Source organism: Mastigoproctus giganteus, chromosome 2 (genome assembly GCF_048544385.1).
Source record: "Mastigoproctus giganteus isolate SK-2022 chromosome 2, ASM4854438v1, whole genome shotgun sequence".
NCBI classification, from domain to species: Eukaryota; Metazoa; Arthropoda; class Arachnida; order Uropygi; family Thelyphonidae; genus Mastigoproctus; species Mastigoproctus giganteus.
Window position 1 is genome coordinate 100,517,309 of NC_143576.1, and position 27,786 is coordinate 100,545,094.

The 27,786-nt window shown below is 37.9% G+C and overlaps 1 protein-coding gene across 1 annotated transcript in view; it reads left to right on the forward strand.

The window, feature by feature from the left end:
- Positions 1-27,786, forward strand: part of Rrp4 (exosome complex component Rrp4) — a 145,619-nt gene that overhangs the window by 75,654 nt on the left and 42,179 nt on the right. The window contains exon 6 of the mRNA XM_090389991.1: positions 13,112-13,282. Within this exon, the coding sequence (XP_090246117.1) occupies positions 13,112-13,282 (171 nt within the window). The remainder of the gene's footprint in view (positions 1-13,111; positions 13,283-27,786) is intronic.

Genomic DNA, 27,786 nt, shown 5'->3' on the forward strand with positions numbered 1-27,786 from the left:
TTATTAACTATACTCCTAGCATTGGTGTACATGCAAGTGTACGTGTACCTGTTTCTACTCTGAGTTACCCTAACACAGCCCATGTACAAAGGGTACTAGGAAAGTTTTGCAATACAGCTTTGTTTATTTAATTTTTTCAAAGTAATTTCCTCTACATTCAATACACCTCTCCATCCTCCGAAACCAATCTTTAAACCAGTTCTGCCAAGTTTCACTAGGGAGTAAAGCACACTCGTTGTCCCAAGCCCATAGAAGGTCCTCATCACTGGAAAACCGCCTCCCTTTTAGCTTCATTTTCACATGCGGGAACAGTGCAAAGTCGCAGGGAGCAAGGTCTGAACTGTAGGGAGGGTGCTCGAGAAGTTTCAGTCCTGTCGTGGTCAAATATTCGGTGCAGGCTTTGGCGCGGTGAGCTGGAGCATTTTCGTGATGGAGGTACCAGGTGTCCATTCTTGACTTTGGCCGCAGGTTCTTCATAGATCCAATGACTTTAGGCAGGCATTGTTCAGTATACCACTTAGCTGTGACTGTCTTCTGCATGTCCAAAATGAAACGTTCCACAATTCCAATCGATTTGAAAAATACAGCTATCATTTTCTTCTTTACAGATCGGGATTTTCTGACAATTACGGGTGTGTCGTCATCATCAAAGACCCAAACTTTGTTTTGAGCCTTGGTCGGCAGATCGTAATAGTACAGCCAAGTCTCGTCACCTGTCACGATGTTGTTCACATACCGAGATTGTCCCCTATCAAACTTTTTTAACATCTCCCGGCACCAAGTCACACGTCGTGTCATCTGCTCTTCAGTCAGTTGATGCAGCACCCAGAGAGAACAAAGTTTCTTCACGTGCAAATGATCTTGCAGAATCGAACGAATTGCTGGTGCATTTAGGCCCAAAGTATCCTCTATCTGTTGGTAGGTCACTCGCCTGTTTTCGTCAAGCATTTTCCTCACAGCAGTAACGTTTTCCTCCGTAACTGACGTTCGTGGCCTTCCCGGCCTCTCAGAATCCTCCAGAGTGAAATTTACCCTTTGGAATTCTCTATACCACCGGAATATCGTTGTACGATGTGGACAATCGTCATCTAGTGCAAGAGTCATTTCTTCTAAGCACTGGTCTATGGTTAAACCACGCACGAAATTATACCGCAAAACTGTCCTTATCTCATTTCGTGACCACGATGCCATCGCAAGCACTTTACACTCTCACTACTAATGAATAACTGAGCCCATCGACTTGGCGCGGCGGCTACTATGCACGTATGAACATGTCTCAACATGCAGCAACAAGCAGCTTCCTGTGATTCATTGTTGCGTCATATTGCAAAACTTTCCTAGTACCCTTTGTATTTACTTGTTCCACTACGACTCCCAGCAGTCCTGGAAATTCCCATTGCCTTGCTTTCCAGGCTGCTGCTCAATTGCATTTCAATAGAAGTAGTGCAAGAATCACTTTTACCTCTAGCAGCGGCTACTGTTAATCTATTAGTCCTTGTATCCTCCCCAACTAGCAGTTTTCCAACCCACCTAACTGTGCCTCGATAGCATCAGCAAATATTCTTGCACCCTTTCTATTTAAATGTATCCCATCCCTGTAGAAGCAGTCTCTCCTATTAACAAGTACAGACCAGGCTGAAAAAAATTCTACACCTTGAGCCTTGCACAATCTCTCCAGGTCCGAATTGATCGACAAGGCTCTCATCATATACTCTCTCCTATCATGTCTTGGCAGAATTGCAGACACTTTCAAATTCAACTCTAACTCACGGCTTTTTTTCAGCATTGTCTTGTACTTGTTAAGTAATTGTGCTGGTCTCCTACTCTTAATATCATTAGTGCCAACATGTACAACAATATCACCCTTTGTGCCCTTAAAGGATGATATCTGCCCTACAATGTCATCAACCTTTGCCCCAGTCAGACATACCCTGGTCCTGTTCCATCTATCCTTTTTGCACAATATGTTCCCCGTTTCCCTGACAATAGAATCACCTACAACAACTTGTTCCTTTGGGACCAGCGCATTCTGCCTTGGGGGTTGTTGCTGTGTTGTGCGATGTTCAAGTACAAGCTCTGGCATTGATGTGGGTAGCTGAGAGCTTGATGGATCCCCCTCAATTTAAATCCTTCAAGGGCATCCACCCTGTCCTTCAAGCTATCATATATAAACCCATAACAATGCCGAGTTGGCACTGATTTCCTTGCACTCCTTACATCGTGCACACACAAAGACATTCCCCTTGGCAATTTCATGTCCCATTTGTGATTGCTCCACAAACATCAAACAAGCAGTGTATTTCAATAGACTGTGATTCAGAGGACAACCATCCCCCTCAGTTCTTCCGTGGGCCCCAGGTGCCAAGCGATTTTGTGATCAAGTGTCTTTGCCAGTGAATTTGCGCTCTCTTGAATAAATAAAATCATCTTCTTTATTTAAAGCATTACATGCACAACCAATTAAATAAGCTTCAGTAAAGAAATCACTTTACTTGAACAGGAGGAAAAGTAACCTATCTTTTTTTCTTTTATTTTGAATATTACTACTAACACACTATCGCTTGGTCACAAAGGTGGCACTGCTCCCGCCTCCACGTGGCGGGCCGGTAACCTGGAGGGGAAAAGGTCTCCCTTCCAGGGCGAAATGGAGCAAGAAGTCCGTAAATCCCAGAAAAACACTGGGTGCATAGAAGAAACCGTGACAAGGCAAGAACAAGAGGAGTCTGGTTCTGTTGCAGCAAAACGTAAAAAGACTGACGTAGGCAGAATCCGAACTCCAGCCTTCTTGATTATTCATTCAACTGAAGAACAGTTGGAAAGCTCTCTCCATTTCTAGTGCAGAAATGCCTAGAAAGCACAATAGGTACTCCAAAGACAGTTCGTCGTCTAAGATCAGGAGACCTACTAGTTGAAGTTGCCACTGCTCGACAGGCTGAGCAACTACAAAAACTGAAAACTTTTGGTGGAACTTCTATCACTGTTTCACCCCACGTTTCCCTGAACATGTCAAGAGGTGTCATCATCGAGTGGGACCTCATGAACGTGTCAGACGAAGAACTAAAACAAGAATTACACGACCAAGGAATCATTAATGTCAGAAGAATTATGACAAAGAAAGATGGCATACTAGTTCCTACACGGAACATAATACTTACTTTTGACAATCCCAAGCCACCAACAGTGATAAAAGCAGGCTACCTTAACTGCCGAGTTAAACTGTACATCCCGAACCCATTACGCTGCTATAAGTGCCAGAAGTTTGGGCACTCACAGACAGTCTGCAGAGGAGTAGCTGCCTGTGCCATGTGTGGATCCACTGAACACATTAGTACTGACTGCACAGCCACAAAACCAATCTGTCTGAACTGTAAAGAGGCACACCCAGCATATTCCAAAGAGTGTTCCCTTTGGCAGCGTGAAAAAAAGATACAGCGGTACAAAACCGAACATAACATAACCTACCAAGAGGCCAAAAAATCCCTACCGGTTCCAAATACTAATAAGCCCACTTATGCACAAATAACCACAAAACACATATCAATTTCTACCCAAACGGAGGTAACTATACCACCAAGTAAATCACTAGCTGAATGGGCAAGGTCATTGTTGTCCCCAGTACCAACGCACCAAACGAAAAACAAACAAAGCAAAGCCATAAATACGCCAATCTCAGTACAACCTGATGCCATTCAACAGAATACCGAAGTATCTACTACTCCTGACTCAAACCAAACAGAATACATGGACTCAGAAGACAATTTGAATCACGACGAACAGGTTCTAGAACTGTTCTCTAATGAGGATATGGATACAGGGAAACCTTATTTCCCAAAGAAGGGGAAAGGTAAACTTGAGCGAGGCAAATCTTCTGTCCCTCGAAAAGAAGTTGAGGGTTCCACTAAACCCAAATAATGCTTACTTTCTTACAGTGGAATTGCAGAGGCTATCGTAGTAATTTGGCTGACATCCGAGATCTCCTTTCACAATATGACCCTATTGCCTTTTGCTTACAGGAAACAAATCTGACACCAAATATAAATGTTTCCCTTCGGAAATACATAATGCATCGTCAAGATCATGTTGCACAAAATCCGAACAATCCTGCGCATGGAGGAGTAGCACTGATCATCAATCCCCAGATACCCCAAAGCCACTCCCGCTAAAAACAAACCTAGAGGCAGTTGCTGCACGAGTCAATATTAACTTTGATTTAACCATAGTCTCATTATACTTGCCACCTAACCAAAATATAAGCTATGCCGACTTAGAAGAATTAGTTATACAACTTCCCAAACCCTACTGTATCTTAAGAGACCTCAACAGTCACCATCCGCTCTGGGGAAACCATAATCTGGACAAGCCTGGACAAATCATTGAAAAACTACTTGATCAACAGAATCTGATAACTCTTAATAATGGGTCTCACACCTATACACATCTTCCGACAGGATCTACATCAACTATTGATGTCTCTCTGTGCACAGCAACCATATATCCTCTATTTGGATGGACTATTCACAGCAATCCGTTGGGCAGTGATCATTATCTGATATGTTGCATTAACACAAGCATTCCCCACCTTTCTTATCGGATCCCCAAATGGAACTTTTCCAAAGCTGAATGGGATGTGTACAAGCAGCTAGCAATACTAGAAGAAAACCAGATCCAACAAACATCCATAAATCTGGCAGTAGAATACATATCTAATCAAATACTGCAGGCAGCAGACAAAGCAATTCCGAAACCATCCACAAAAATATCGGCCAACTCAAAAGTGTGGTGGAATGATGAATGTAGTGTAGCTAAAAAACAGAAGAACAAAGCATGGAATATCTTCAGGAAGTTCCCAACAACAGAAAACTTCATCCGTTTTAAACAGGCAAGAGCAAAGGCAAAATGAATCAGGCAGACTAGCAGAAGGGAAGCATGGAGACGCTTTGCGTCCACAATCACAAACACGACAAAATCTCAAACAATATGGGCAAAAATACAGCGGATATACGCAAAACACCCACGTGTCAACTGTCCCATGCTCACTGTTAATGGCCATGATATCACAAAACCTGAGGAGATTGCAAACACCCTGGATAGAGCTTTCATGAATATATCAGCTGCGACATCATATTCGCAATATTTTCAGGCACACAAAGCACAAGCTGAAAAAAACTGTATCAATTTTGAATCAGCATCATTTTCTGCATACAATCTCCCTTTCACAATGTCAGAGTTGTATCATGCTCTATCATCTACTAAACTCAGTGCAGCAGGGCCAGATGGTATCCGCTACATCATGATAGCAAAACTCACCGAACCGGCTCTCAAGACTCTGCTACTCCTCTACAACAGAATATTCAAAGAAAACACATTCCCCGACAAATGGCATCATGCGTACATTCTGGCTTTTCCAAAACCAGGCAAAGACCCTACAAATCCGCAACATTATCGATCCATTGCACTCACTAGCTGTATGAGCAAGGTCATGGAAAAAATGGTAAACGCCCGACTAACCTGGTTTCTAGCTCAAAATGATCTCCTAAATCCTGTGCAATGTGGTTTGCGGGAAGGTAGATCCACTCTTGACCTTTTGGTCAAGACAGAAATAAACATTCGTGATGCCTTCGTCTGAAAAGAACATCTTGCAGTGGTCTTCTTTGACATCGAAAAAGCTTTTGACACTTCTTGGAGATATGGTATTATGCGAACCCTATACGATCTGGGATTTCGTGGACACCTACCACAGTTTATCAGAAACTTCCTGCATTGTCGCTCATTTCAAGTTAAAGTTCACAACCACTTATCTTCAAAATTCATCCAAGAAGAAGGAGTACCACAAGGGTCAGTGCTAAGTGCAACTCTCTTTAGTATAATAATGAATTCAATAATACACGACCTACCACAAACAATATCCACTACCCTGTACGCTGATGACTTCAGTATTGCATGCCATTCGCCTAACACGTGAATGATAGAAAGGCAGTTGCAATGTGCCATCAACAAAATAGCTAAATGGTCCCAAAACAATGGATTTCGTCTCTCACACCAAAAAACAGTTGGGATACACTTCTGTAGGAAGCGTAACCTACGCCAACATCCGGAACTTAGACTAGAAAATCAAGTCATACCAGTGGTCCCTAGTGTCCGCTTTCTGGGTGTGATATTCGACCAAAAACTCACTTTCCTTGATCATATAAAAACGCTCCGGACTAACTGTCTTAAAAAACTTAACATTTTAAGAGTTCTATCGGGCACAACGTGGGGAGCTGACCGTTACACGCTGCTACATCTCTACCGTGCACTAATACGGTCACGTCTGGATTATGGTTCTGTCGTATATAGCTCTGCTAGACCAAACGCTTTACGCTGTCTTGATCCTGTACACCACAGTGCTCTTCGTCTTGCACTGGGGGCGTACCGTACATCACCGATTCAGAGCCTATATACCAAAGCGCATGAAACACCCTTACAGCTACGCAGACAAATGCTTTTATTAAATGCCGCAAAACTCAAAGGGCATCCAAACCACCCCACTTGGAACGGTGTTTTCCACCCTAAATGGGAAAACCTTTATAGAGCTTACCCATCTATAAACCCAGCAACCGGGATACATCTTCGCTCACTACAAGCTGACTGGCAAATTGACCTGAGTAAGATACAGCCTACTGCCTCTCATGCAGTCCCGCCATGGATGTATCATATACCGCTGTGTAACTTCATTCACTGCCTGGGGAAAACACACCTTATCTCAACAGAACATACTGCAAATGTACGCCGCATTGAGAACCCAGCACGGCCAGTACACACCAATTTACACAGACGGGTCTAAAACAGACAATCATGTTGGTGCAGCAGCAGTATTTCCTAACATCACTTTGTCCAAAAAACTCTCCACTGAATGTAGCTGCAGAACTCTGTGCCATCCACATAGCCTTAAACTACATGCTCTTAAGAACTAGACTGTACAGCGTTATTTATACTGACTCCATTTGTGCTATCCAAGCTATACAACACAATACAAAAAATGATAACCCCTTACTTAGACAGATCTGGAATACTCTGACTAAATTAAACCAGAAACAACAAGTTCTGTTATGCTGGATACCTGGTCACACTGGCATTTCTGGAAACGAACAGGCCGACCTAGCTGCCAAAACTGCTACCGATCCTAAGACCAATCCTTCACTACACCTACATCTGACTATAAGTACATTATAAATAAACGATGCCTTGAACAATGGCAACATATTTGGAAGAATCAAGCCAACAATAAGCTACTTTGCATAAAAAAAGATCTGAAACCATGGAGATCTAGTATACGTGGAAACCGACATGAAGAAGTCGTATTAGCCCGATTAAGGATAGGTCACACACACCTGACACATCTTTATTTGCTTGCAGCCACTGACCCACCACTGTGTACAAACTGCAACACTCACCTCACTGTCCACCATCTACTTATTGATTGTCCCAAGTACAGTACTGAGCGACAAGCTATGCTTATCTCATATCCCACGACGAACACCTCTCAGTATTTCTGACTTACTAGCAGATACACCACATGTGACCAAAATTTTTGATTTCCTCAAACAGATAAAACTATACAACACGATATAAACTTGAATAACATCTATACAGATAGAACTATGTACTTAACATCACCATAGTTAGGCTCATTATGGCCTTTGCTGTCCTTGCGCCATAAAGCCCCTAAGCAACAACAACAACAGCACTTCCACTAGTTTGAGCCTTTTGCTTTGCTGCTCTGGTCTGAGTCATGATTTCTATTCAAGTTTAATAAAATTCCAATGCAAAATATAGCCCTAAACCTATATCCCAATGCAGTTATAACACTATGTGTATGTATTTCGGTATCGAATATTATGTCTGAGTTACGTTATATGACTTTCTTATCCCCTGTCAACTTATATGTATTAATTTATGATGTTATGTTTGTAATAACTAGGTCGCTATATTTATTTAGTTAAAAAAAATACAATTCAATTGACAATGAAATTTAATAAGATTAATAAATTTTACTGATTAATTGCTACTATTATACTCGCTATCTAGTTTTCCGTTAAACCTTATGCAAGCACACGTATCGTATAACAATGGTGGCAAGTTACGAATGGTTAATCTACTGACACAAGGATTATTTACTTTCCAAATCGCGCTTCTAAATTCAAAATAAACCACGTTACTAGGTCTATAAGCTACTTAGAAAATAATTTAATCTAACAATTAAATCAATAAAGCGGCTAAGTATAATTAAAAACTTTTTTTTCGCGGGAGCTGCAAAACCTGTGCACAGGTGGATTTGATACTCTTACCGATATTAAGTAATAACCTACAAAATCTCTATCTAAATTCAGTTTTAACTGAAGTATTGTTACTAGGAATATAAAGCAATTCTAAAAAATAAATTAATATGCCAATTTAAGTCAACGAAAAAGCAAAAACTTCTCTATTTGCTGGCGCCGTAAAAACTTCGCCTGTTCACATGTACTCTCGCACCCACTCTCCTGTTAGTGAGGATATAGAATATAACCAATGAACTCTAAAAGATGACCCAAGCTTTCTTTCTCAACAACTGCTGAGCAAATCACAAAAGCCCAGGAGATCTTGGATGAAGACAGGCAGATTGCACTTTGCGAATTTGCTGTTAGAATATCCATTTAATATGGTAATGCTCACAATGTGAATGCTCACCTGAAAATGTTGCTAACCCGTGCCCGCTGTATTCCACACAATTTGACTCCAGAACAAAAATAGACTTGTGCAAAGAAATGATTGATCATTTTGAAACACGGGGTCAACACTTCTTAAATCGAACAGTGACTTGTGATGAAACTTGGATTTTGCACTATGATCTAGAGACAAAACAACAGTTAAGTGAGTGGAAGCATTCTGATTCACCAAGATGTAAGAAATTTCGAGCTTCTCATTCGGCTCTCAAACAAATGGTTTTTATGTTTTTTTGACATAAAAGGCATTCTTGTTACACATTTTTGCCTTGTTGAACAACTATGAATAAGGAAGGTTCTCAGAGTCAAACTTCACCGTGCCATTCATGAGAAATGTCAAGAACTTTCTGGTGTGTGAAGGGGTTTCTCTATTAAGACAATGCCAGGTCCCACACGGCTAATATTGTGCAGCGAGTGATCACTACCATAGGTTCCAGGATTCTGCCACCTCCCCCTTATACACCCGACTTAGCACCGTGTGATTTTTTTTTCCCTTTTCCACTTCTGAAGAAAGCTCTGAAAGGCAAGCATTTTGCATCTGACAACAATGCTTGCAGAGCCACAATGGAAGCACTTTGCAGTCTTGAAAAATGGCTTGCAAGAAGCATTTAATGCATGGGCACGACAGTGGCAAAAGTGTAAAGTTCAAGGGAGAGTATTTCGAGAAGGAGAAATCCACAGAAGATTCAGATGATGGCAATTAAGATAAGATCTTGTGCCAGTACACAGATTAAATGATCACCCCTCGTATAAACTTTTTTAAAAAACGCTGGATTAAAGTTATTTTTTTTGCAAGATATGCTTCTTTTTTATGCTATTTTCCTTTTACAGTTATTAAATAATAATGTAAACTGCAGCCATTATCAACCCACTGCAGGATGAAAGCCTCCTCAACAATTCATATTGAGGGAAATGGGACCATAATCTGACACGCTGGTCCAGTCCAGGTTGGCAGATCGACCTTATTTAGCAGTCAGGGGCTTGAACCCTGGTCTACTCAAGGAGCGTGTGCTACTGCATTCCTGCTCCTGACCACTTGGCTTCGGAAACCTCTGTAATCTACACTAATTTTTATTCTACACAACTGTGTTGTCATTTAGGCTTACAAGCATTAGTAAATAACTTGTTAACATCCTTTCCATATTATTATTAATATACTGAATTTATGCACCTCTTATTCATTAGTTAGCCCGATTATATATATATTTTTTTGTCAAGCACATGTAGTTTTTTTCTTCCCATTAATAATTTTATTGATTACATTATGCCTTAGAAACAGTAAACATTATGTTATCAAAAATATTGAGACTAATGAATGAATACATTTTATACAAATATAGCAGACAGTCACAGAAGAGAAGTATAAATTCAGCTGCAGAAGATATATCATTTGCAATCTGCATTCTATGTATAAATCAGCTTAGTGAATTCAAATATGGGCAGGTTGTGGGATCGAAGAACAGACCTTGGCTAGTGTGGTGGTTAACATCACTGTTCTTTCATACCATGTGGAAGTGGCCTAGATTCAAATCTCTTTGAGATGGTAGGAATTATTATTAGCCTTTTCACACTGTGACTGAGATAGTCGAGCTAAAAAATGGAGGGAAAGATTTCAGCAGCATTCCTAGAGTTTAGTCCCTAACTCGTAAAGTTTCCTAAAACATCTCTGACTGATCTAAAAATGCTTTTCAGTAACACTTAAAAAAACTTCAAGTTGAGTGAATCCATACATGCCAGAAAATATCCAATTTCAAATCATAGCTGTGAGAAATCCATTTGGTTTAAATGTTATGACATTCTTTCAAGGACTGATGGATACACAGGAAAATAAATTTCAAACGCTAATATTTGCTCTAAGATTCCTGCAATGTTTCAAGTTTCTTGGCTCATCTGAAAGGTAAGAAAATTCTCAGCCAAAAAAAACTGAAAAAGAGTTTTCTGCTTTTCCTAACAGCACATCTTTGTATGAAGCAAAATTCTCAAGCCTCACATCAATAAAGGGCTGGCTGTGACATTAATTCTGAGTATGATTTTTGCTATGCTCTCTCCTTAATAACCACTATTTGATCAGCTAATTGCAAAAGTGCAACAGCATAACACTCAGCCAAACAAACAGTTTAGTAGTGTTTACATTTTTTTTTTTTTTTTTTTTCAGGTAAATTAGTTCTTGCAGCTGTCTTTGGTCTTAGATAAATTTGAAAAGTTTTCTAAAATTTCTGATAATCAAAATGCTTTTAACAAAAGAATGAAATTATACAAAAAAAAATTTAAAGATCATGCACAGAGAATTATAATCAGCACATGGATAATTGGGAGTTTGTTTAGATGTTTAGACAAACTGTATGGGACGGGGTGGCAGTGTGGCAGCTTCTTTCACTTGGTTATGAACAAAGAAAATAAAAGGCAAGTGATATTATCGGTGTTTGAAGCAATATGTCAAGTTTTCATTTTCTGTGTTTAATTACTGAGTATGCTGGAATATTTATTGTCATTTAAAAAGTGAAAACAGCAACTGATTTTTTGTATTGAAATGGGTAGTAACTCGGTAATGTAAGCGAGTAAGCACTGAGATATGTCTGCTTTGAATATGATCATTTTAAACCTTATGAGACATATATTTGTAAAATATATATGTAGTACAGCCAAGAAGTTCCTGGACTGGCTGTGCAGCCATTAAATGCAGTGCGATTTACTTTTGTCAAGTTTCAACTTGCGTCTGCATGTATATAGAAGTTTGTTAATCGTGCAGTACATGTTTCATCACTGTGTGCATTTGAAGTGCATTTATTTTATCACAATTTTTGAGAATGAAATGTGTCAAATTTTGGACGTCACAGAAAAACTAAAATTTGTCAGTACTTGGAAATGTAATTCTGAAACTTTGGAAATGATGCATCAGGTTTATTGAAAGGATTCTATGTCTCATACTAAAACACATATCTGATTTTTTGTATGGAAAAGTATGATAACTGGTAGTGTAAGTAAGCATTGACTTTGGCATGCTTATGATAGTTAAGAATTTGAATGTGATCGTTAAACTTTTTGAGGCATAAAATTTATATGTAGTACAGTGAAGTACTACGTTCCTGGACTAGTTTAGTCATCATTGCTCCTGTCTTTCATGTTCTGTGTTTGAATTGCATTAAATTTAAAGAGGAAAAGAGTTTAACAGACACTGAGGATGGTTCTGGGTGTTTGCCTGAAAAAAAAAATTGAAACAGCCAGACAACATGATGTTCAGAATTACTGAGTGACTATTGATAAACTTTCAGAAGCTTTAAATATTTCAAACAGCTGATGTCATGGAATTTTAAGTGAAGATTTGAATATTTGTCAAGTTGCTGAAGCATTATGGTGCCTCAGATGCTAACCAATGATCAAGACAATGAGCAGATGACAGTTTGTGGCAATTCTATAAGTCTTTTGTTCCTGGAGTTTATCATTGCTGGGAATAAATTTTGGTGTTATCTAGCCAAAGCATGAACCATTAATTTGGAAATTGCCTAATTGTCTAGAGTGAAAAATATTTCTGTGAGACAGTTCAAAAAGGATAGTATTTTTGACTATCATAGTGTTTTGTACTATGAATTTGCTTTTAAAGTGCCATTGTAAATAAGGATAGACACGCACTGGTATTGTGCTGGCTGCAAGAGGCAGTTCAGCAAAATTTTCCAAAAAAGTATACAGTGAAAGATTGGAGTTGTTGCATAACAGCATACCTGCACACAGCTCATATCTCATGCAACAAAAGCTCATTAAACACAATACTCTTGTGTTTCAATTTTCACCATGTGATTTTTTTTATTTTCCCAAAAGTGAAACAATGTTTATGAGGCTGTTACTTCCACAGAAAATGAAGTTATTGATGCAACTTCAGATGCCGACTGTGCTCAGCCACACCAGTTCCAAAACTGCCATCAGCAATTGTACCAACTTTGACAAAAATGCATTACTCGAGGAAAGTACTTTGAGCGTGGCTTTGTCTTGGTTTAGCTACATTCAATATTCAAGTCCAGGAACTGTTTGATTATACCTTGTAGAATTGTATTGATTTATTTAATAGTAATAATAATTGTGTATGATTGTTAAGTGTAAAATATGGATATTGTAATGCATGTAACCTAATGCTTTACATGCATTACAAGCCATATCTATTCCCACTGCCAACAGCCATCTAGTCATCGTACCAGCCATATCTTTCCCACAGCCAGTTAGTCATTTTTAAATCTCTGGTTATTATGGTTTACATAATACATACTAATTATATGTATTTTTTTATTACTTTAATTGTTACATTTGATTTACCTATTGTTTGTAATTTCTTTATTAACTATGTATTTTTCACTGTATTTGGGCTTATTTTTATTTAGCTTGGCCAAGGTTTTTTAGTCACTGTATCTCCATCATTAATACAAAGATGCAAAACCCATTTTCATAACCTTCCTTGTGGAGCACATATTATTTTAGGCAACAATGGAAATATATGGATATCTCCACCTATCAATAAAAATGTTGTAGGTGAAGGGATTAAAGATTTAGAGGTAAATTTGTTTTATTAAAGTTTAAAATTTTGTAATATAATTTACATTACATTGCATATGATCAGCTAAATTACATTAATAAACTTCTGTCTTTGAAATGATTTTGGTGGTCAAAACAAATTTTGTTTCAAATCTTATTCAATTGTCACATTATCCTTCTGTTACAGAATTGCAGGAAGTGTATAATCAGTGTATATTCCTGTGTGAAAATTTAAGTTATTGCACTTGCTGGATTATCAGTTTTATAGATGTTCCACAACCTTGATATAGGTATCCTATGAAAAAAAAAAAAACTGTTGGGGACAACTTTAACACCTGTTAAAGTTACTGTGTTATAGCCACAAATAAATTTTTTTTTTTTTTTTTTTTTAATTAATAAATTAGGGGGCTTTGTCCCCTGCTCGTTTTTCTATGTAAGCATGCGCACGCTTTTCTACACTTTTCTTTTGTATCCCCATTCATGCTTTACTATGTAAAATGTAGAGGTATAACAGAGTAAGTCAAATCTTTTCTACGTAAAAGACATCTGTTGAAACGCACTGATTGACATCTAATTAGAAAATGACGTATGTAATTATTTACCTGTGCATTTGTAGTGACATAATTGCCCCGCCCACTTGTACTACATGACCCACATCCCTCTTCTCCCATTGGCTACCCCAGTAGGTGGAATAAATATCCCCTCAAGGTAGAATAAATGTCACTATGTAATTATTTCCCTGTATTTACATAGTCACTTATGAAAAGGCCTTTTGCTTTGGGTTCAATAATCCATGAGGAATATTGTTGCATCCGAAAGAGCAGGACTAAAATATTTAACTAAAATATTTTCAAACTGTACAAATATACAAACTATATCGGGTCTCTTCATCAGCTGACATTACAATTGAACATAAAATGATGCCGGGTGGTCATGTATTAGACCAGCATTTCCCAAACTGTGTTCCATGAAAAATTGCAATTAATAATTTAAAAAAAATAATAAAATAAATAAATTTTGCATATTTGTAGCGTACACCACTTTTGTATCATTATAATTTGTAACATTTTTTTTTGTTTGTTATTAACACATTTACTGCTGACTACGAGTTAATTCATATTTGGTGATCTGGCGATTTTGGTGATTTTTTTTTTTTTTGTAGTTGTTGGCGCATAGGCTTCTGTGGCCATAATGCACCTCCCAAGGTTTTTGCAGTACTTTGATCCAAGCCCGAGGCGGGAATCGAACCCGCAACCTTTGGGTTGCCAGGCAGGCACTTTACCCACCCGGCTAGCCCGGTCGGCGGACATTTTATGGGAACCCGTAACTTGATGGAAAAATTACATTGAATCTTTGATTGGAGAAATTCTAAACGTTCCGAAGAAGATTAAGTCTGAACGTAAAATTAATTATTTAGAATTTCAGTTGGCTAGCGTCTCTTGGCACACTGGACAATAATAGCATGTTCTGCTGTGCTTGTTATTTCTTGTACATACTTGGTATGGCTTAGTCGGGTGTGGTTTTTTTTTCAGTTGGTGGTATAGCCAACTGAAATTCTAAATAATGAATTTTACGTTCAGACCTAATCTTCTTTGGAACGTTAAGAATTTTTTCTCCAATCAAAGATTCGATGTAATTTTTCCGTCAAGTTATGCGTTTCATCATAAAATGTCCGAAATTCAGAGAAACCCATAACTTGACAGAAAAGGATGTATGCATATATATTTCTATAATATGTAATGCATATTTTTCGGCCATCTGATAGTTTTTCTTAGCGCTGAATAATAAGAGAGCATTTGATCCAATCGATCTGTGAACCAGAACCGTACAACTTGTCAAAAAGCTCTTCAAATTCCGAGTCACTCATACTAGCATAGAGCTCAAGCTCTTCTTCGGTTAGTGGTCTCATCTTATCCATGTTTTAGGTTCTTTTTTTTTTTTTTTTTTTTGTAAAAAAAAAAAAAAAAACATGTAACAAAGTACTAAATACAATGTACACGACAAAGTCTGGGTCACTGCAACAGATTTACGCACAGCACTGACTCATATACAGTGAATTCTGCAAGTTACAACATGTCTGATTTAATTGAGTTAACTTTTAATTGGCTGCCACGAAGAATTTTCTATTACATACGCCAACTACGAGATAATTCGCGAGGCTTTTTTTTTACGAGTTTTGGCAATGAATATATATTATAATTTGGGTTTTGAATAATTTAACGTGCCTAACTCAAATTGGCATCGTAGACCAGTTTATCCAGATAAGTCTTGGCAGTCAACGTGTTAATATACTTGCATAGAGTAATAATCAAATAGACCGCAGAACACTTTATTTTGGTGAGCTTTTGCATAGAGAAGTATACGTAGAGGTAATGACATCTGTGAAAAAAGTAGCAATGTAGTGATCTAATATTCCATTCATGTGCGATTTGGCCTGGAGTACACGGGTTGAAGGAGAGGGGGAAGTGAACTGATATCATAACTAAACTGACTTCATTGTATAAATTTTTTTTGATAATTATCAGTATTTCGAAATATTATTATTAAAATAAATGACCATGGATTTGTGGTTGAAAAATGGAACTTTAAAATGAGAAGCAAGTACTTCTAGTATTGCAACTGTGGTCGAAGAAAACGAATACACTTCAAAGTGAGGATGAACAATCTTTTGTTCATCCTCGGCCTTTTGGTGCCCAAAAATCTGAAGTGAAAAAACAGGAACTAACTAATAAAAGACCAAAACAAAAGTATGATGACAGTTATTTCAATTTCGGCTTTACATGTGTTGGAAATAATGATGCTCCTGAATAATACGAGAGCATTTGATGTATGTATATTAGCAAAAAAAACTGTTCTTTGGCACCCGCTAAACTTGTTTCGTAAGTGTTCTGTAAATATATTGTGAGTTGAAAAGTATTCCTTAAATATATTTCGAGATGAAAAGTATTCCGTAAATATATTGTGAGATGAAAAAGTGTTCCGTGACAAAAAAGGCTTGGGAAACGCTGTATTAGACAGTGAAGCAGGTGCACAAGGTTGGTGAACGTTATGGAGTCAGTTGTCTTTCAATGGAAGACAACAATGTAATTATTTACCTGCACATTTGTAGTGATGTAATTGTCCTGCCCTCTTCTCCCATTGGCAAATAAATATCACCAGGAGGAAAACTTTTTTAATGTATAGAGAGACAATGGCCAAAGAACTAAGCAGACGTTTTCCTTGCAAGTTTTTTTGTTTTTTTTTTACTGTAGTATTAAAAATGTTACCGTAGTATTAAAAAATAATACTATACTTTAACATAAAAATATTAAACAGTAATACAGAGTTATATAAAATTAGAATTCCATTTATCCAAAACATTTGGGACGCGAGGTAGTTTGGATAGTCAGTATTTTTGGAAAACTGATTTTAAATGCACACAATCTAAGAGGGAAGCAGGAAAAATTTTATTGGAAAAAATTACAGTAATTTTGTAGTGCCTTTATTATTTACATATTATGTACAGCTTTAAAATAATTGCCAGTAATTTGCGGTGTTTTTTTTTTTTTTTTTATGAAAACTTGGTTGGAGGGTCAAAAGATGAAAGAAGATATTTGCTGACATTAGACTTGAACTTCTGTACACTGTAATTTTCAGGAAATACGTATGAAGGAAGGTTATTCCAGAAAACAGCAGTTGAATGAACTGTGAGTTGGAAGTTGGACAGTAAATGGATGTCGGTTGGTGGCGGAATGTGTTCGGACTGTTTTGAAAGAGATAGTGGGAATTATAGAAACCAATTCAGAAGAATCTGTAGAAAAGACATTCAGCAGAAACAGTACATCTATAAGACATACTGACGTCTAACAGAGTGGAGAGACTGTTAGAGATGAGTCATTAATTAACCTAACTGCCATCTTCTGAATGGAATCTAGAAGCTTGAGAGAGGTTTTGAGGGCATCGCCCCACATGTGGGAACAATATTCCATGGTAGGGAGGATTTGCAATTTGTACAGAGTGAACAGCTGTTTGGAAGAAAAGTAACGCCGAGAGCGAAAGAACACCAAGTTTTTTAGATGCAGAGGAAGCAATATTTGTAATGTGCTTGTGCCAAGAGAGATTAGAATTCAGGGTAATCCCCAAAAGAGATATATCATTTTGCCTAGTAATTGGAGTGTCACGAAAGAGAAGCATAGCAGCAGAAGAATCCTTTTTTCGAGATATAGGACAAGACTGAGTTTTAGAAGGATTGAAATCAACTAAGTTTTCTATGTCCCACTGGAGAATTACCTGGAGATCAGCATTTAAGCAATTAGTAGTGGATATTCGAGAAGTTGAAGCTGATTGAGCAGGGAAAGATTTCTCAAAATGGAAAGTGGAATTCAATGTGCTATCATTGGCAAAACTATGGATAGGATATCCAGTCAATGGAAGAAGGTCATTAATATACAAGAGGAAAAGAGTGGGGGAAAGAACTGAACCTTGGGGGACACCAGCATTAGTGGAGAACTTAGAAGACAGAGAGCCATCTACCATCACCCTCAGTGAGCAATCAGAGAGAAAACTGGATAACCAGTTACAAAAAACAGTTGGCAAACCATAAGATGGAAGCTTGTTTAGAAGACCTTTATGCCAAACACGATCGAAAGTCTTTGAGATTTAAAGAGCAACTACTTGTGTTTCACTGAACTTTTCCATTGAAGAATGTCCATAAATGGGTAACATAAGCCAGAATATCACTACTGGATCGACACTGACGGAATTCATACTAGCGATCAGACGGAAGGTTTCTAGGTAGTTTAAGAGTTGGTGTTTAATCGATTTCTGCATTACTTTAGAAAGAGTAGAAGTAATTGCAATGGGATGATAATTGGATGGGAGGGATTTGTCACCCTTTTTAGGAACTGGCTGGATATGAGCAAATTTCCTTGGTGTTTTACCAAGATCATTAATACCTGACTTGGAAGAAAAATGGGATGCAGCAGGTCAGCTTTATCCTTGGCTGAAGTGATAACAGAACCATCTGGTTTTGACAAAGGTGGGAGTAGAGATAGGCAAAAGTTGTGGCCAATAGCTTTGGCAAGAGACCAGAATGCTCGGCTACCATTAGGGCAAGAAGCAAGTTTTCTACTCTTAGCCTGTTCAAAATCTAGTTTGGACTGATTAATAACTGCTTTACAATTGTTGCGAGCTTTGGTGTAATTATTATATAGACAGAAAATGAAACTGAAGAATTGGAAACAAGCCAATTACGATATGCAACGTTCTTCTCCTGAACAGCTTTAGCACATTTATTGGAAAACCAGGGTTTAGATAAAGGGCAAGATTTTAGAGTGGAGTGTGGAATAAAGGATTCCATTCCTACAAGAATAATTTCACTGACAAGATCTGAGCAAACGTTGACATCAGAATTTTGAAACAGTAATCTGACCAAGGAAAAGAAGAAAAGAAATCTCGCAGGTCATCCCATTTTGCATTCTTGTAATGCCAAACAGTACGAGGTTGGGAATAGCCATGAGATAAAGGCTCCATTGGAGAAGAGACAATCACTAAGTTGTGATCTTAGGTGCCTAAAGGACCACTCACTTCGGCCGTGTACTTAGAAGGGTTGTTTATGAGAAAAAGATCAAATGTGTTGGCTGTATGGTTAAGATTGTCCGGCATTCTTGTAGAAGACAGAGTAAATGAACAGTCTGTGCAAGGTCATTAGTAATTGCAAAAGCCTTAGCATCTCGACCAGCTGGGTCGGTGTGACTAGAAAACTGAAGCCAGCTGGAGTTGTGAACATTAAAATCACCAAGGAAAGTTACCTCACTGTTAGGAAAGTTGGACTGAAGAAAGTCAAGTTGCAAAGAGAGGAAGTCAAAGAGCTCCAAGTGTTTAGTGGAGTTGGGAGAATGGTAGAGACAACAGATGAATTTGACACAATGAGGTAGAGAGATTTTAAGCCAGAGAAGATCGAAAATTGGAGATTCCAAATGACCAAGTCTCTGACAAGGAATATCGGAATGGATATATGCACAATTACCACCTTTGAGGCGAAAGGAATTATACAGCGAATAATTTGGGCAACTGAGATGAGTAGTTGAATCAACCGATTACTGAGATCCTGTCAGAAAAAGTACACGGGGTTCGGCAGAATGTAAGTGGAAATGGACATTGTTCAGATTAGAATTGAGACCACGTATATTTGGTCTCAATATGAACTAGGAAGTGTTTGGGAGGTTTAGATCTTTTCAGATAAGCTTGTTCTATTAGTTTGAAAATTCATGTTGCATTCAATAGTAAGACAAGTGGGGGGGACATGCTGCATGAAGGAATGAAATTTTTGGATATGGCGTACACATGGTAAGAATATACCCAGACTTTGACATAATGTGGCCTCGACAATGTTCCCACATACACACTACTTGGACTCCCTCCAGTCACTATCTGGCAGAGTAGAGGTAGCAAGATTATACACTAGCTGATCCAGAAGCCTCCTAAAGAGTTACCAATAGGTTCGGTCTGGTGTACTAACTAGCGGCCAGCCTGCGAACACCATTTTAGAGCTGTACCCTCAAAATGTAAAGAAGATTGGATCTCTCCATGATGTTGATCATAACCTCAAAAGTCATTATTCATACTGCAAGAGATGGATGGAAGAGATGGGGAAGGGTTAGCCGGAACTTAGCTCTGGAGACTAAACTTGGGTTCCACCACTTCAAGCCTCCAATAAACAAAGTGGTGATATTGCTCCAGTTGATGAGAGTCATCTTCCACCTAGGAGCTTGAAAAGTATATCGGTTAGTTGGTATTATACAGAAGTGGCATGGATGAAATTTACTCTTCTAAAGTTTATTCATAATGCTTCGGATAAATGGATTCACAATTTTATTATATGGAAATGGATAGTTGTTTCCTACAGTTAAATATTAAACTTGTCAATTCCTTTGATTAAAATTAATGGAAAAAATAAAAGTAAAAAAAATTTCAAAAATATTTTGGATAATTGAAATCTTAGGTAACTACTGCATTCTATACTACATTTTCTTAAAAAATAAAATTCTGAAATTATCAGTTTCTAATATTAGTCCCACACTTCTAATTGAGGCATGCTTACAAGGAGACCAACTTGTAGTATGGTGTTCTAAATAGGAAACAAGGAAGTTAGTACATATGTTATCAGTAAGAATGGTCATGTGGTTGGGGTTCTGAAGATTTTAGTTTCTGTAATTCACTCGCCACTTGTTTTTTTACAACTTACTGTGCAGTTCTGTTAAAAATGCAGCGATGCAAATTTTGAGTTGAGAGTGGTATTCTGTGGTGCACTGTTCTTGCGTAATGTAACCAAACACAAATGAAGTTTATCTTCCAATCTCTGCTTCTGTAGCAAATAACAAAGGGTGGCAAAAATAAATAATGCAAATCTGTTCAGAAAAGTACAGTTTCTATACACTTATTTCAACAAACAGATTGCATGGTATATTAATGCTAAACAAACTTAAAAAGTAGTATCTTCTGAAGTTCTTTCAAAATTGAGGATTACAGAGCTGTGTAAAATACCGACAGTCACAATATAAAGAAAGTTTTCATTTTACAAGAAAGAACAGATGCACAGGTACACATTTCTTTTGTGCTATTGCAGATAAAAAAAGCTTCCTTTGCTCTTGAGTTACATGATTGATATTTTACTGGTAAAAACGTACACCTGAAAAATCATGGGCTGTGTTTTGGATTAGACAATGGGACCTCTCTCTCTGATGTACTTTTCTAATTTATGAAACCAGCACAAGAAAGAAAACTTCTCACTGTGATTATGGAGAACACTAACTACTACAAGCTGGTACATATGAGATTTACCAAATACTTCCATTGAATAGAATTCAGAAAATTCTTAAGACAGGGTTCAATAAATTTTGGGCACCATGGTGCTACGGATTTGGAACCTAATAAAAAGAGAGAGAGAGAGAGAGAGAGAGAGAGAGAGAGAGAGAGAGAGAGAGAGAGAGAGAGAAATTATTGAAGACATGCGATAACAGAATATACATTCCATTATCATACACCTGTAATTGCTATCTGATGTTTCATTAGTTATTTTGCTTTATTTAAGTACAGTCAGTCCTCATATAACACGTGTTTACACCACATGAATTCGATCATACACGATTCATAAATAGGGGAACGATATCTAATATAACACAAACCGAATTCGCTTATACACGATTCGCCTTTGTGTTTACAAGAAATGACAGTCGAATGCGGAATCACCCCAACTGAACGAAAGACGATAGGAATGAAGAGAAGATTCTGAAAATGTACAGTATTTGTTTTTTATATCAGTGAAGGGAAAACACATTTCACCATAATAACGTAAAAACCCACACAATTCTAGCTATTGGTATTATTGCAAATGCAATTAGATCGAGTTTACTACCAGTTTATAACAGATTCCACTAGCAGGAATGCAACTGGAAATTGTTTTTTTTGTTTTATGGTAGTAACCCCCAGAAATGTGCTTTAGTAAAATGTGAGCTAGTGAGGAGTTCATACTGTCTCTGCCTTTACGGTGTTGTTTATTCAGTTTCTACACACGCACAGCTTTGTTTATGTGTATTAAGCGTGCCTCCTCATTTTGTAATTGTGCTTTATTCCCTAAAAATGAGTAAAATACTTAAAAGGTGTGAAAAGGAAGCGTCCTGGTGAAGACACTGCAGATTCAGAGGTGGACTGGATCAAAAATTCTTATCTGGGAAAATTTGTAGTGGCCTCAAAGTATGGTTTATGGCCAAAATCACACCGGCCTCCGGCCCACTGGGGTTTCCCCAGTAAGGCTTATGGTGAGTCCGCCTCTGTCGATAGAGAAAAAATATGAAATTGCGAAACGCTTTGAGCGAAATGAAAGACCATGTGATATTGCACGTGCTACAGACCTAAATGAGGCAACGCCGAGAATTACAAAGAATGCAGAGAAAATAAAAACAACTTTCATAGCAGGAACAACTCAAAGTGTAATTAAAATCCATTAGATTAAGACACAAAGAATTGGAAGAGATGGAATGGCTGTCATCTGTTTGGATAGAAAATCAAACAAAAAACAAGTTTGCTTACGATAGAAGCAAAAGCATTAGCAATATTTTATTACGTAATAGTTGTAATAAAATACTTATGTATTTTATTACAATTATTTATTGTGTTTGGTAATGTTTGGTTACAAATGTGTGTTCAATCTTGGGTGGTCGGCACCTAACCCTATTTTTCCCATTGGGCCTGTTGTTTTTTTTTTTCACGAATTTGCATTGCACGAGGGTTTCTAGGAACACAACTATCGTGCTATACGAGGACTGACTGTATCTTCATTTTCAAATATGACTTAAAACTAAACCAAAAATTTTAGTTGTTTAATTTTCTATAAGTAAAAAAAAATTTACTTATAGAAAATTTGAGCTATGCTCAACACAAATTTTCTGGAAAAGAATGTTCTTTATTATAGAAAATTACAGAAAAAATAATTTTTGCAGTAGATATTTTTATTTACTTAATAGATCTCCATAAAAATGGAGATCTATTAAGATGGTTTAGTAAATAAATTTGGTTTAGTAAATAAATTTGATGAATTTGAGGTATTGCTCAAAACATCGAAGGCAGATATTGTTGGGATATTAGAGACGTGGTGTCACACAGATATAAGGGATGCAGAACTGCAATTTGGGGAGTACAACGTCTACAGAAAGGATAGACAGGATAGGAAGGGGGGAGGGGTTATGCTATTAGTTAAGAAACACATAAAAACCAAGGAAGTGAAGCCAGTCAACATCGCTGGACAGTGCAGTGTGGAGTCAGTTTGGTGTGACATAAACATTGGGAGATCAAAATTGAGAGTAGGAGTGTGCTATAGGCCTAATGACTCTGATGAGTATAATAAGGAACTGTACAGGGAAATAGAGTGGGCCAGTAAATCAGAGTGTCTTATAATGGGAGATTTTAATTTCCCAGATATTGACTGGAATTTGGGGGCTGGTTACTCACACACTAGCAGGGCTTTTGTGGATTTATTGGATGATTGTTTTCTACATCAGCATGTTCGGGAGGCAACTAGAGGGAGTAATACTCTTGATTTGATTATCAGCAGTGATTCTTCATGCATTAAGAATCTGCAGATAAATGAACCACTAGGTGGCAGTGATCACAGTGTGCTGAAGTGGAATTTACTCAAAGAGGTAACTACCATTAGGGGTAAAGGGAAGGGTTATTGCTTCCGTAAAGGCGACTACAATGGACTGAGACAGTACAGCAGGCCCCCGTTATAACGCGGTTCGCTGTACGCTGATTCGCTATAACGCTGTTCTTATATTATAACCCGTATCTGACTATAACGCTGTCACAGATCACTATAACGCTCTTTTACAGATTACATTTTTGACATATTAACGAAATCGTTTCATTTGATGGAGTCGATAGCTTGAAAATGAATAGCAAAACAGCATTAAAACGTTTCCCACGCCGAGTTGAGAAATTTTCCCACGCTCAGTAAAATTTTCTCGCACGCTAATTTAGTTTCAGTGCAGTGACTTGTAACGTAGTTCCGCGATCAACATTTTAAAAAATGATCAAGTATATTGCTTGTAATATTTGCGTTATATGCATTTATCCGAAGTCTAGTCATCACTCAGTAGAGTATTAGACATCGTGCGTAACGGAAAGTTTACTTGAACATTGTATCGTAATTAATTCAACCAACGCAGTTACATTTTCGAAGAGCTAATAATGACTGATAGGAATGAAAAAGCAACAACGTCTGGGCGCAGTACGAAGACTATAAATGTAAGAAAAAGACTGAATTTGAAAAGTAAATTAGACGTTTTGAAGTGAATCGATTCCGGTCAACGACAAACGGATGTGTGCCATAATTTAGGACTTGCAACTTTAACTGTAAGAACAATTATAAAAAAATAAAGAATTAATTTTTGCAGCGGGAAAGATAGCTGTTCCACTGCAAACAACTAGGACTAGGCCGGCTATTAGGATTGAAATGGAAATACTTTAATTTTATTGAAGATAATATTCCAATGCAGAATTCAGTTAAGTTAAATATTAAAAAGAGAGAGAAAGAGATTAGCCAATATGATGATCTGAAGAAAACTCGCCTAAAAAAAAAAAAAAAAAAATGTGGAACCATTTAAAACTGGTAAGGGCTGGTTGAATAGATTTAAAATCCAGGGAGAAGCCACAAGTGCAGATCAAGGAGCCGAAACTTTCAAAAAAGAACTTTTGTTAAAATTATTGAAGAGGGGTATTATGTGTTATACTTCTCAACAAGTTTTTAACATAGCTGAAGCAGGACTTTTGTGGAAACGAATGCCTAAAAGAAGTTTCATATTGAAAGAAGGAAAAAACATGCCAGGTTTGAAAGCGGTGAAGGATCGGTTGACTTTATTGTTGGTTTTAACGCTGCGGGGGATTTAAAATTAATACCCCTTTTAGTTTATTTGGAAAAGGGCCAAAGTTCAACTCAAAATGCACACATTTTTCATGATTAAATTCATCAATTAAATTAAATTCATTATTTTAATTGGAATTTTAAATTTACTTTTGATACGTAAGTAGTTACCACATAATTATACGTATGCAATGCAGAATATTTTATATATGCAAATATTTGAATATTAAATATTTTGACCAACATTTGTGCATCTTTTCATTACTGTTTATTATTCATTAGGAAATATCCTATGGCACTGGCCGCAGCTCATAAATACATATGTTACCTTATGGGAAAGCGGCGCTCGCTTAGCGCGGATTCACTTAGCGCTCTGTTTTTTGGGAACGAATGATCAGCGTTAAGCGGGGGTCACCTGTATTTAAATTTTATACAGTGGGACCAACTGATGATGTCACCAACAGCAAATTCAAAATGGGAAGCATTCAAAGAACTTATCTTGGAAGCTACTAGGCTTTACATACCAACTAAGAAATATTGTTCAAGGTTTAGGCCAAAATGGATGTCAGATGAACTAATGAGGCATATGGCAGAGAAGAAAAATGCATGGGATACATACAAATTAACACATGACACAGAAGCCTATGATAGATACAAGTTGATATGCAACCAAGTTACAAAGGAGGTTAGGCAGGCGAAGGCAGATTACGAGAAATCCTTGGCAAGGGATGCAAAGAAAAACAGCAAAGAGTTCTTTACTTATGTAAACTCTAGAAGGAAGGGGATGAATCAGATTGGTCCACTTGATATTGATGGGTCAAGTGTTGATGATCCTGCTCAGGTAGCTAACAAACTAAATGAATATTTTGCATCGACATTCACACATGAGGAGTTATTCAGCGAGGGGAATGCCAGAGGTGTATTCAACTCTAGCAGTAAGCTACAGAATCTTGAAATAACTGGGAGTAAAGTGGAGGAGAAACTGTTGAAGATAAACACAAGAAAGGCACCCGGGGTGGATGGGATCTATCCAGTTATATTAAAGGAGGCAGCAAAGGAAGTAAGCAAACCCTTAGCCATAATTATGAGAGCTTCCTTGGACTCAGGGGAGGTACCCATAGACTGGAAATGTGCAAATGTGACCCCAATTCACAAAGGAGAATCAAAAGGTGACACAAGTAATTATAGACCTGTTAGTTTAACTTCTGTTCCCAGAAAATTAATGGAGGCACTGGTTAAAGAAGCACTGCAGGATCATCTAGACAAGACTTCAGTTATAGCTCAGACACAGCATGGTTTTGTTAAGGGGAAGTCTTGCCTGACCAATCTGATTGGATACTATGATGCAGTCACAAAAGAACTGGATGCAGAGAATAACTTTGATATTATATACTTGGATCTTAGAAAGGCTTTTAATACTGTTGCACATGGAAGACTGCTGCACAAATTGGAGCAGTGTGGCATTGGAGGCAAATTGCTGCTATGGATAAAGGGATGGTTGAGTGTGAGAAGACAGAGAGTGGTAATCAATGGACACTGCTCATCGTGGACTAATGTTATTAGTGGAGTCCCTCAGGGTTCAGTATTGGGTCCATTATCGTTTTCTGTATTTATAAATGATATTGATGATGGTATATCGGGCTTAATGTCCAAGTTTGCAGACGATACAAAGGTTGGCAGGGTTGTCAAGGACACTACTGACACTATGCTGCTGCAACAGGATCTGGAAAGGTTGAGCAGATGGGCTGAGAGGTGGCAAATGAAGTTTAACATTGACAAATGTAAAGTACTACACATGGGAAACAGCAACCCCAGAGCAACGTATCAACTCTGTGGTACTACACTGACAGTGGTAGAGAATGAAAGGGACTTGGGGGTGGTTGTGCAGGCAGATATGAAGTTCTCTGAGCAGTGCAGACGGGCTGCAAGAGTAGCTCATGGAGTATTGTCAATGATATACAGGAATTTTTCCAGCAGGGATAAGGAGGTGATTATTCCATTGTATAAGGCGATGGTCAGGCCACACCTAGAGTACTGTATACAGGTCTGGAGGCCTCATTTCAAGAAGGATGTAGAGCTGCTGGAACGAGTACAGAGAAGGGCAACAAGATTAGTGAATGGAACAAAGGGGTGCTCTTACGAAGAAAGGCTTAAGTTTTGCAAATTACAGTGTCTGGAGACTAGGCACCAGCGAGGTGATCTGATAGAGGTGTATAAAGCCTTGAATGGTTTAAGCATGCTCAATGCTGATGGGATTCTTCCTCTAGCTCAGAAAAATCACCTGAGAGGGCATAAATTCAAATTGAGGAAAGACAAATGTAGGATAGACGTGCGGAAATTTGCCTTTAGCCAACGGGTGGTTGGTTGGTGGAACAGACTTCCATCCCTTGTGGTGGAGGTTGACAGCCTAAATAAGTTTAAGGCTCAGCTGGACAGGTATTTTGAACGAACAGAGGGGTGAAGTGGAAGTGGTTTTTTTTTTTTTTTTTTTTGGCTGATGCTGCATAAGCTTGCTTTCTTGCATCAAATGCCTCTGCTAATGCTAATGCTAAAATACTCCATTAGGAGGATTTCGAGTTGGATGAATAATGAAGTTGCTAGATTACTTGAGCAGAAAAAGATGGCATGGAAAAGTTACAGAGCAATAAAAAGTACAGAAGTATGTAACAGCTACAAATTGATCTGTAATAGTGCCACAGAAAAGTTTAGGCTGGCAAAGGCAGATTATGAGAAATCACTGGCAAAAAGAGCAAAGAAGGGGGAAATAAGGAATTCTTCACATATATAAATGCGAAGAAGAGAAGGACAAACCAGATCGGACCCTCATGTAATGCACGTGGGATAGTGCATTACATGAGTATTGCACTATCCCTGGGGTATCTAATAATAATAGTAATTATTATTAGATACCCCAGCTGAAGTTGCAGATGAACTGAACAGTTACTTTGCATCGATATTTACAGAAGAAAAACCCTTCACATCAATGAGAAATTCTGATAGTGAAGTTGAAAAAAATTTAATTAATGATGTTGAAATTTCACGTTTATTTAATAAAAAATCTTTCGAGTCTACAAGCCAGTAAGGCTCCTGGGGTTGATGGCATATACCCTATAATCTTAAGGGAGG